This window comes from Salmo salar, chromosome ssa11 (genome assembly GCF_905237065.1).
Source record: "Salmo salar chromosome ssa11, Ssal_v3.1, whole genome shotgun sequence".
In the NCBI taxonomy this organism is placed as follows: Eukaryota; Metazoa; Chordata; class Actinopteri; order Salmoniformes; family Salmonidae; genus Salmo; species Salmo salar.
Genome location: NC_059452.1, coordinates 15,672,787 through 15,684,724, shown reverse-complemented (window position 1 = coordinate 15,684,724; position 11,938 = coordinate 15,672,787). Strand labels below are relative to the sequence as shown.

The following is an 11,938-nucleotide window of genomic DNA, read 5'->3' as shown; positions in this document are numbered from 1 at the left end:
CCGCAGAGTGAAGGAAAAGCATAGTCAATCAATCAATAATATAATAATACTCTTAGCAAAAATGTGAAAGAAAAGCAGCCAACAAGTGCTCAGCATATGTGGGAACTCCTTCAAGACGGTTGGAAAAGCATTCCGGGTGAAGCTGGTTGAGAGAATGCCAAAAGTGTGCAAAGCTGTCATCAAGGCAAAGGGTGGCTACTTTGAAGAATATAAAATATAAAATGTATTTTGATTTGTTTAACACTTTTTTGGTTACGACATGATTCCATATGTGTTATTTCATAGTTTTGATGTCTTCACTGTTATTCTACAATTTAGAAAATAGTAAAAATAAAGAAAAACCCTTGTATGAGTAGGTGTGTTCAAACTTTTGACTGGTACTGTATATAAACAAAATTATATTACCCAAGTCACTCCCAAATACCCTTTCATTGTCCATCTAAACTATATTGACAACAGGATTTCAATCGTCCTTTAGCAAACCGTCCTTTATCAAACCAGCAGGAAAAGTCTATAAATATTTACAAAGCAACCATGACCCTTCCCCATTACTTTAGACACATTAGCAAAATATGTATTTACATGAAAATGAAAAACAAAGAAAAGTAAATGAAACAATATGCAGGTACAATATTACATTGTGAATATAAAAAATACATTGTGATGCATCCAAAAAACACAAACACAAATAAATAACGTAAACACCTTCTTCCCAGATGACCCTCTTTAGTATTAACATCAGCAAAACATCAGGAGTATCAGTTGGATGAATGTTAGCTCAGAAAAGGACAAGTCATCGACACAAAAGTAAGAAAGGTAATCACTCTGGCTCACTTGCCATCCTCAGACACTCATTAGTCTGCTAGTCTTGTCCACCCAGAGCTCTCCAACTGGACTGTAAACAACCGCTGCTTACAGCTCCTCTGTGGAGGACAATGGGATCTGTCCTTGGTTTATATATACATAGGAGTCTCCTGTCCTGTTAAGAGTCTGAACATGGCCGCTGGCATTGTCTTCATGTGAATCTGGTTTAGGAAAAGACAGAAAACGAACATTTAGCTAGGCACTTGCATCTATCGCTTGTTGTTTTATCTGTCAATATCTTTATTGAAAATAATCAAGCTTAGAGGCACACACGTACAGCCTAATGATTGTATTGATGAATGCATATTATCCTCATTCCTCTTTCCAAGAGGTACCTGCCTTGGCCAGTAATCTAGTTTTGTGAATTCTCATACTATTTGACAGTGGTGTCCTCTGAGCTCCTTTATGAACTCTATCTGTGTATCTGAACTGAACCTCACCTCGCCCACAGAGTTTGAGAGGGCTTGGACAATCTTCTCATGTGCTGTAGCCACCACGCTTTGGCCATTGATCTCAATAATGCGGTGGCCAACCCGGACACCCCCCCGCTCAGCAATACCCCCACGCATCAGGCTGCAGATCTGTGGGTGAAGATGACAAACAGAAGGTGAATATTATCCTTCATGGCAGTCACTCACCCCCATTGGCAACAAGACAGGGGTAATTCTATAGGGGAATAAAGCAATGATGCAACGATGTACCCATTCAATCTACTGAAACAGTTGTATTGCTAAAATGTCAAGGATAGTTCATGGATTTGGTCGTGTGATCCTGATAGGGAGAGGCCGGGGTGAGATTTGAGCTCTGTGAATGACATTGTAAGGTTAATCTGTATGCAGTAGCAAGGAAAATGGCAGTTCACACCGAGCTGATAACCTAAGGCAATAAAGCTCCTAGCTTCAGCCTCGGTGCAATGATAGCCACGAGAGATAAAACAGTAATTACATCTGGATTTTTCTTTTTATAGGATTTTAAAGGGATATTGTCAGACTATATAAATATTGCTCTAAGGAGTTGACAATTTGTGTCATAGAAGCAATGTGCCACAGAGGATAACTTGAATACAGCGGAGACTTGAATAAAGTGGTATGAGGAACACACTAAAATATATGTGTGTGCGCAGCATGATTTTTTTTCATCAAAGCATGTAACGCTCATGATGCAAATCACATACGCACAGACCTACAGGCTAACAGCTTGTCATATCGTTTGATACAATATTATTTTCCTCAGAATTGGTTTCTTTAGAGATATGACTGTACCAGCTGAAAGGAGAAAACAAAAAAAGTTTTTAATAATTTACGGGGCTGTCTTCTCCTATTCAGTTTATGTCAGCTGAAATCCTCCTGAGGGAACTGAAGTTTCGTTGGACAAAGACATTGATAAAGTCCAGAATCTCACCAAAAGTATTTTTCAACCAACCAATCACAGACTGTTATCTCAGCCTGTGTTATTCAACCTACAGGGCTAAGCGGTGGTGCCTGATCTGATCGTACTTACAATCCCATTCTGGACGCTGAAGCCCAGCTGGTACTTGAGGTCTGGTCTCTTGATGAGCACGGTGGTGACAGGGGGACAGCTTACAATGTTCAGCTTCACCTGCACCTGGTTCTTCAGGCCCTGATGGACAAACACAGTGGTCAGACAGAGCAGAGGGCATCCTGCAACCTCCACTGGGTTTAGTCAGTGGATTATACTACATTAGAATTATGATCAAATTACAGAATTCATTGTAGTCTTCCACAATGAATGTAATGTCAACATAATAACCACTAATGGCTCTTCCTAGAACTCTGTCCATGTACCTTGATGATTCCCTGACAGGTGGCGAGCGGCAGCCCCACCAGGCTGGTGTTGTTGATGGACATGATCTGGTCTCCGATGCTGAGCTTCCCGGAGCGGGCGGCCGGCCCACCGTTCATCATGTTGGCCAGGATGACCGTGGGCAGGATGGAGCCCCAGCCAGACTCCACTATGACCACGCCCAAGATCTCTCCCTTATGCTTCTCCAGCTGCAGCTGTGGAGCCAGCCAATAGTGAGAGAGAGAGAGAGCGAGAGAGAGAGAGAGAGAGAGAGACTGATGAGTGCCTCTAGTCAAAGCGATTGTGGGCAGGAGACTAATAAACCAGGGAGAAATATGACGGTGTAGCGGAAGAACCAAAACAGCGTGCGGAAGAAGGAGGGCCAGATGGGTATATGACTCTGGTGGCTAAGTCCATGTGCAGTACTTCCACAGAACTACACTGCCTCACTGCTCATCAGAGATTCTTTCATCCTAAGCAAGAGGTCACTGACTGAGCATCCAAAAGTCCTCAGAGAAGTGGATTGTACAGTGCATCTGAGGCACCATTATACAGTTACCTCATACAGTTAAATGAGAGCCAAACCTCTTTGCAGTTCTCAGAGTTTGAGAAGTGGATGAGGTCATCGTTGTACATCTCCTGCGTGTTGATGATGTCACTGTACTCCTTCTGACTCAGGTCCTCTGGGTTGATGCCGTTGGCCCTCAGGAACTCCTGGTAAGCCACGCTAAATGACTGCCCAATTGACTGGGCTATGAGCTGGGCCTGGCGAGCCAATGAGAAGAGAGGATAGATGAAAATAGAATTTACCCATGAGTGTTAAGAGTCAAATTTCTGTGGTCTGAGAGGGTTTTTCCCTTCTAGTAATTATATTTCTATGAATAAAACCAGCTATGCATTTGGCAGAAGCAATACACTGCCAATACACTGTCACAGTGACAGCAATGGGGAGAATCACATCACAGAGCAACTGGGGGATCAATATTCATTTATGTGGTATGAATCAAAGCACATAAGGAATTGCTTCACTGTTGCCAAGTACTATATGAGGTCCAATAAACATTGAATTTAAATGTCAAAACCTATTTGCCATGTCTTCATTACTGACAATTAGCTTCTGTCCTGGCATCATTTAATTAAACCATATAAATGGATCAAAACATGTTCGCAAGCTAAAGTGGTGAGCATCATGAAGCACAATGACTGAGTCATTTTCTGTATAAAATGGCAAAGGTATTGATTGAAAAGCTGATCTAAAGAGGAGAAGAAAAGGAAAGTAATCTAATTGCATATCATATGATATTAGGGATGTGTCGATCCCATCCAGTTTCCCTATATTTACCACCTACCTTCGCTCAGGCAGTTTTAGGGAATAATATATTTTCAAAGGAAGCAAGCTGTGGTTGCCCTGTTAACAAACTTACATCCAACTGCATGCTGGGCTTTGATAGACACATGAAGCACATCATGGACTGTGGTGTGGGTGTAAATTGGCAGTATTATTGTGACAGACAGCATATCACACACTGGCAACGCATCTCCACTGGCCGAGGGACAGGGGGGCAGTTAACCAGTGATTGAAATGTCAGGGCAATATAAACCACCTGCTATTTGAGTTGTAGGAATCCCCTATCCCTAACTCAGCCAATCTTGCCCATAACGAACGAGGACAGTAAAGCCAGTCATTGCCCTTATCCAGACCAGTAGATCAAGGATCAGTCCTACCATGTAATAGGTAGAGAGTAATAAGACACTGTTGGGAGAGGCATTGAAATATATAATTGTCCCTTCTGAGCTGAGGATAAATGACTCATGTGTCAACACTCAGACTGACTGTCCTTTATAACACACCAGCTAATTAGACATGGAGAAATGGAGATTAAGAGGGACAACTGCAATGCAGGGGCAGACGCACGCTGGCTAGGGGAGGAGATAGGTAGAGAGACTGGCCTATCAGAGGTGGATCCTCCCAGCTAAACATATCAGAGGGTCGTTCATAATGTGTTGTTGTGATTCATCTCTGAATCAGTCACAAAGCATTACCTCTATATTTAGAAACATATCCTGTGCTTAACCTTTCACCTGGTCCTGATCCATTCTACCATTTGATATTAGCCTCAAGGGGCAGATCACAGACATCTACACACATTCACTTACGTCCTCAGACTCAAAGACGTGGCAGATCATCCGGTACTGTTTCTTGGCCTCTGGGGCTCCAGGTGTGGTCTCGATGCAGTCCTGGGAGGCTGTGCGCGGCATGCGGCGCCTCGCCATCAGCACCACGATGTTCCCAATGTCAGCTATGTAGGAGATGGTGCGCAGGGCGTTGTCCATCATAGTTTCCTGTGTACGCAACCACAGCAACGAACAATGAACAACTAGTACCTTCCCTCGTAGACAGGTACATGTGAATAACAAACAGGGTATCATGATGACTGAACACACCGTAACAGGCGTACTAATACACAGTATAAAAATACTATAATATATACTGTGTTGGCTTCTGAGAATATGAAATATACTTATTCATGCCAGTGATTGAGTGGTTAGGTTTAGAGGGTCTACACCAGAAGTGAATGGTTATAGGAGGAAGGTATATAGTGGGGGCAACTAAGCTTGGAATGTGTTGAGTGAAGGGAAGCGATTACATGTGGCAGGCATTGATAAGGGGAGAGAGCCATAGATCAGTGATGGAGGGGGGGGGGGGGGGTTGAGGTCAGGTCAGCTTAAGGGAGAAATTAAAGTTTATGGCCCGTATCACTAGTGTCCTGCCTAGCAGTTAAGAACCATGTTTGTACAGATGGGTAGGAGGAGACTCAGCCTATGAGGAACGGTTAAATATCAGTGCTTGTGTGAAAATGTTTTTCCTCTGAATGCAGCTGTAGTGACCCTCTGGGCAGAATAAACTTGGTTAAGCTTTCATAAATGTCCATTGAGTGTTTCACTCTGAGAATTAGAACCTAACAACTGTATTACAATTGACGCTTCGAGTAAAATAAACACAGTGTGTTTTGCACAGCTTCAGGCGAAGTATGACAAGGTGTTTATCTTCGCGCGAGTGTCTGGTAGCGCCATGGGAGCGGGAACACTCAGCTCCGTCCTGCACGCTCTTCAGCGAAACATCATTAGTCCGTCAGCAGAATTAATGATCCAATTTGTCTGTGCATGCTGCGCCTACAGCCTTTCACCTTGTCACGGTGAGCAGCCTCAGCAGAGTGGCAGAACTCCATGCATTTCCCCTCAGCCCATATGCTCCGTAGCAGACCGAGGCGTGGGAATCACACCTCTAATCAACCTGGGGTTCTCGAATGTTCTCATCCCTTCTGGTACACACAGACAGCAGGGGCTGATCCGAGGCACATTTGGGGATTATTTAAAAAGATTATTCAATAGGATTGCTCTTACATTTTCATTCGCGGCACAAATGTTCTTAGTGTGTATGAAATATGACATTATTCCATCTAGGAAGTGGTAGAATTGGTATAGTAAATAAGAAGAATCACATGAAAATGCCATTGTGTTGCAATTTATGGAAGAGCAGTTATGACTTCAATCTCTCACCAACTAACCAACCCCCATAAATCCAGACTTTTCCCATCTTGATGGTTGCGGGAAGCAGGTAGCCTTGTGCCAGGCAGGGAGTGGAATGGAGAGACACTGCATTGCAGCACATTACAGTAGGCTGTGCCAGGCAGCCAGCCCACACACTGCTGTTCTGTTCAGTCGGACTGCAACTCAACGACAGGGTTCACACATTCTGTTCACAGTCAGTCAGCTGGCACTCTAGTCTCTACACCAGAGACATCACTGTTAACACTGCGGCTGACCCTCTCACATTGGACAACCTTGTTTCCCATAAGACATTAAGGCATGACATCAAGAGTAAAGTGCTACACTCTACCTAATGTATAACTGCATGACAGTTCAAAGCCATGTGTCAAGCATGTATGTCCTAAACAATTTGGATTTGGAGGTGAGATGATTTCTGACTAATTAATATTGCAGATGGATTGGGTTTGGAGTCAAGTGGGTTGGGATACAAAGTGTTTAAAACTAGCTTTCATCTTACTGCTACGCCCCACTTTATTGACAGCTGTCCATAGAGGCTTTCTGGCTTCAACGTTCATTTATTTTTTATCCTCGCTCAGAGGGAGATCAGATAATAAATATGAAATAAATAAATGATCTGCCAACATCTGTCACAAAGGTCACCGAGAGGAGTTGTGTGGCTATGGCCCCACTGCATTTGATTGGTCCTGTCAGGGCTGGAGTCAGGACCTCTACTCACCTGTGTGTCTGCGTTGAGCACTTTGATCCTCTGGGTGGAGATGAAGAGGTCCACCTCTGTCAGTGTCTGTGCGACCCCCTCTGGGCTCTGGACGGAGACAAAAGAGAGACAGGCGTGTCAGAGTCCCCCCTGAGGCAGGAGAGAGCGGCCCGGGTGGCCATTCTGTAAGCCCCCTGGCCGGGGGCTGAGGAGAGCTCACCAAGGGCCCACGGTTAACAGGCTGCCCTCTTTAATCTCCTGTTGAGAACAGTTTTAAAGCTATTTCATAAATCATGTAATGATGTTATAGGTTGGGACCCGGCGGACTCCTGGCAAGCCTACAGTAGGTGTTCAGTCAGTGCTGGACTATGGCTACACCCATAGAGAACAGCCATAAAATGTACATTCATATTCCATTTCATAATCTGAATTATAACACATTGTAACACATTGATATGGACTAAAGGACTGGTTAGTAGCATTGCCATAGGATGTTGTTGTTGTTTATTGAGTGGTGGTCATGCTCACATTGTTCCACACAAAATGGGTCTCTGAAGGCTACTATATCTATACAATTGGGACTAGGTGATTAATAATATTCATCTTCATGATAAATGGTCATGTGATTGTGCATGCATGACTGCATGGAATACATGTGGAATTAAAAACAGCCATCTCTGTGACAGACAGGGCCAGCATCCAGATCAGATTTGAGGCAGCAGGAGTGAGGGCAGGTCATAAAGTCACAGAGGGACCCGGTTAGCTCTGGGGCTTTACATCAATAGGTCTGACATGATGTTGGTGTGTTGAGAGCTGGCACAGATGAGAGTAGGTGCAACATGGCAGTGCTAGCTAAGCCATTACAAGCTGCCGGATGTGTGTGAATACCGGTCCCAGGCATTTGGTTTGCATTCACGCTAATCACCACGCACTGCGTGTTAATTCAATCACGTTTGATTTAAGTTAATTATCTAAGGACTGATGTGTGTATAATGAGCAGCATAATATACATGTTTTTAAAATATGCAATATATAATGAAGCAATTTATTTGATGATATGTCTAATAGATTAAATTATAATTTGTAGTAATTCTGTGTAGGCTAGAATATTTCTTTGCATCATCAATATCATCAATGGATTTCATGTTTGCTGGCTCTGATTTTCAGAGCACAAGCTGCAGTGATGTTCCCGGAGTTCACACAGTCCAGACTCTCAGTGATGCATGCAGGGTAATCAGATGGAATGGGATATGGAGATTCTCATCATAACTCAAGTCACCTCCTCACACTCCACGGCTCAGAGCGTGTCAGGGTGAGACAGACAGACAGACAGACAGACAGACAGACAGACAGACAGACAGACAGACAGACAGACAGACAGACAGACAGACAGACAGACAGACAGACAGACAGACAGACAGACAGACAGACAGACAGACAGACAGACAGACAGGACAGACAGACGGAACAGGGAGCCAGACGGACAGACAGACAGACAGACAGACAGACAGACAGACAGACAGACAGACAGACAGACAGACAGGACAGACAGACGGAACAGGGAGCCAGACGGACAGACGGAACAGGGAGCCAGACGGACAGACGGAACAGGGAGCCAGACGGAACAGGGAGCCAGACGGACAGACGGAACAGGGAGCCAGACGGACAGACGGAACAGGGAGCCAGACGGACAGACGGAACAGGGAGCCAGACGGAACAGGGAGCCAGACGGACAGACGGAACAGGGAGCCAGACGGACAGACGGAACAGGGAGCCAGACGGACAGACGGAACAGGGAGCCAGACGGACAGACGGAACAGGGAGCCAGACGGCCAGACGGAACAGGGAGCCAGACGGACAGACGGAACAGGGAGCCAGACGGACAGACGGAACAGGGAGCCAGACGGACAGACGGAACAGGGAGCCAGACGGACAGACGGAACAGGGAGCCAGACGGAACAGGGAGCCAGACGGAACAGGGAGCCAGACGGACAGACGGAACAGGGAGCCAGACGGACAGACGGAACAGGGAGCCAGACGGACAGACGGAACAGGGAGCCAGACGGACAGACGGAACAGGGAGCCAGACAGACAGACGGAACAGGGAGCCAGACAGACAGACGGAACAGGGAGCCAGACAGACAGACGGAACAGGGAGCCAGACAGACAGACGGAACAGGGAGCCAGACAGACAGACGGAACAGGGAGCCAGACAGACAGACGGAACAGGGAGCCAGACAGACAGACGGAACAGGGAGCCAGACAGACAGACGGAACAGGGAGCCAGACAGACAGACGGAACAGGGAGCCAGACAGACAGACGGAACAGGGAGCCAGACAGACAGACGGAACAGGGAGCCAGACAGACAGACGGAACAGGGAGCCAGACAGACAGACGGAACAGGGAGCCAGACAGACAGACGGAACAGGGAGCCAGACAGACAGACGGAACAGGGAGCCAGACAGACAGACGGAACAGGGAGCCAGACAGACAGACGGAACAGGGAGCCAGACAGACAGACGGAACAGGGAGCCAGACGGACAGACGGAACAGGGAGCCAGACGGACAGACGGAACAGGGAGCCAGACAGACAGACGGAACAGGGAGCCAGACAGACAGACGGAACAGGGAGCCAGACAGACAGACGGAACAGGGAGCCAGACAGACAGACGGAACAGGGAGCCAGACAGACAGACGGAACAGGGAGCCAGACAGACAGACGGAACAGGGAGCCAGACAGACAGACGGAATAGGGAGCCAGACAGACAGACGGAACAGGGAGCCAGAGGGTGAGGGTGGAGTCAAGGTGGCCCTTCTCTCTGTTATCAGATCAGATTGTTTTTACACACCGCCTTTTTCTTGATTTTGGCAGCCTTCTGAACCCTCTGGGAGGAGACGTTGGGACAGAACAGGGTCGTCAGACACGGGACGGGAGGAGCGGCAAAAACAGAGAGCAGGAAGTAAAGAAAGTAAAAGAAAGTAAGAGACAATAACTAAACCAAACAGCAGGTGTATCATTGCTCTGAGAGGGAGAGGAGCGATGGCACAGCTGTGTTCTGCAGAAACTAATTAAAACGCAATTAAAAGGATCATAATTGCTCTTTTTCTTTTGAATACAGCAAATCATAAAAACATGCAAAAATGAGTTGATACCATACCTTAATATCAAAGTAAAAAGGGAACTTGAGTGTAGCATATGCAAATACTCTATCAAAGGGCTTCCGGTTCAAATGTGAAGTCAAGGCAAGACATCCTCGTCATCCTGTAATGTCTTTCAGAAAATGGTGAGGAATTACAGCAGAGCCCAGCATCCTGAGGCGACTTGACATGTAATTTAAGGCAGCACAATGATTTAGTCCTGTATTGACATCCGTCATCATCCCCCTGAGAAATGGGATGTCAAAACTGACAGTTGGTGACTGAGTGGTTTTCAAATGGTCTAAAAACGACATAGAGAAACCTACTGTAGGGTGGCTGACCAGAAAACACCGATTCAGTAAATTCAGTTGATTCAGATTCAGTTAAGATACCGATTCAGTTAATCTCACACCTGTGCAACGGACTAGGTATCCCCTATCCCAACACTGGGCCCCACAAAAATACCTTACTGCACAGGACCAGAAGGAGGGTGTGGTGAAGTCCAGACACATAAAGGACCTCTGTTTGTGAGCCCTGAGCTGAAACTGGTTCAGCTGCCTGAGAGAGTTGGTACCACAGCTATCTGCAAGCCAGCCAGTCAGGAGCAGAGGAAGGGTCAGCACTCTCTCTACCGCTTCACCATTTGCTGGGAGACAGAGCAGAGGGCAGGATCTTGCCTCTCAGACGGTCGAGTAAGTTGGATATTTGCGTGCTGCAACTAGTCAGTTTATTTGTGTTCGTATGGGAAGCAGAGCAGAGAATGGCCTTCAGGGATGAACCTGGGTTGTTTGTTACACATTTACTGCACCACCTTCAGCCCTCCTAATGCAAGGCAGTCCTCCAGCTACATCCAGCTACACCCACTGCATCAAATCAAGGCAGGCAGAAAAAGGAGTGGGCGATGAAGCTGCATAAATATTACATCAAAATGAGGGGAGCATGCCAAAAAAGATCTGTATAAATAAAACCTACGACGGCATGCTATTTACCTGCAATGTTCTGTTTTTTTGTTCTCTGTAGCAGTGGACTAAATATTGAGGACAGCAGCGTAATTAATCTGTGTGTGGGTTGTGGGTTTATGAGAACCAGAAAATGAAACTGAGGGAGGCAGGCAGCACAGAGCACCCTGCCCAGTCCCAGTGTTCAGGGGTTGGTGTGTGAAGAACTGGTAGCTACCAGCACATAACAGAGCCCGATCCCCTGCGTCCAGAGTGACATATGGCCAATTCATCTGTGGAGAGACACATCATCTGTAGTTCCTCCTCAGATGAGGGGAGAGAACAAGTGGCATGCTTTCCGATGGCGGCCTTCACAGCTGAACAGCCAACATAAAAATAATGAAGAAAAAAAAAAAACGCTCAGTTAAGCGTTGCCATGGTATCATCTTCAAAGGCCTTCGATGGTAGCGAGAGAACGGAAGGATTTTTTTTTGTCACTGGGATGGATGGAGCCAGATCCCAGCAGCGGAAGGGAGGCAGGGGCCCATCAAAACTCAAATATCCCTCCAAAAGATGCCAGCTTCTCCCAAAGGAAAGCTGCCAGCTGTCTCAGATGGGAGGGTCACATGCCCCAGTCTTGTGCCTGCTGAAGCAGACTGCTGCTGGACAAGCGAGTGTGCCACTGTGTCACACTGAGCTAACATATACTCCCATCTCTGCTCGGCAGTGACTGGCTGGCCTTGCCACAGGTGGATGTTTCTAAAAGTAGATCCCAGGGAAGTGCCAGTGGACCACTGAGTTAGGTTATAAAATATTCATGATTACAGCCCAGCCCATGTTTTCATGAGAGGGAGAGGAAACGTATGGTGCCTGGACAGCTCATGAACATCTGGTGTTTCATCTTGGGCTGTATTTTCTTTGATCCAA

The 11,938-nt window shown here is 46.3% G+C and overlaps 1 protein-coding gene across 4 annotated transcripts in view; it reads right to left on the bottom strand.

Annotated features, from left to right (window-relative positions):
* Nucleotides 1-469: 469 nt before the first annotated feature.
* The window catches only part of LOC106562153 (amyloid-beta A4 precursor protein-binding family A member 2), a 74,546-nt gene continuing 63,077 nt past the window's right edge, over nt 470-11,938 (bottom strand). For 3 of the 4 annotated variants that reach the window (XM_014126832.2, XM_014126833.2, XM_014126835.2), the window contains 8 exons: nt 9,785-9,820; nt 6,956-7,042; nt 4,825-5,010; nt 3,253-3,432; nt 2,670-2,882; nt 2,365-2,484; nt 1,305-1,445; nt 470-1,025 (listed from right to left, as the gene is read on the bottom strand). In XM_014126832.2, coding sequence (XP_013982307.2) covers nt 954-1,025; nt 1,305-1,445; nt 2,365-2,484; nt 2,670-2,882; nt 3,253-3,432; nt 4,825-5,010; nt 6,956-7,042; nt 9,785-9,820 — 1,035 coding nt within the window. In that variant the 3' untranslated portion in view covers nt 470-953. The remainder of the gene's footprint in view (nt 1,026-1,304; nt 1,446-2,364; nt 2,485-2,669; nt 2,883-3,252; nt 3,433-4,824; nt 5,011-6,955; nt 7,043-9,784; nt 9,821-11,938) is intronic. The other variant, XM_014126836.2, reaches the window with a different exon arrangement.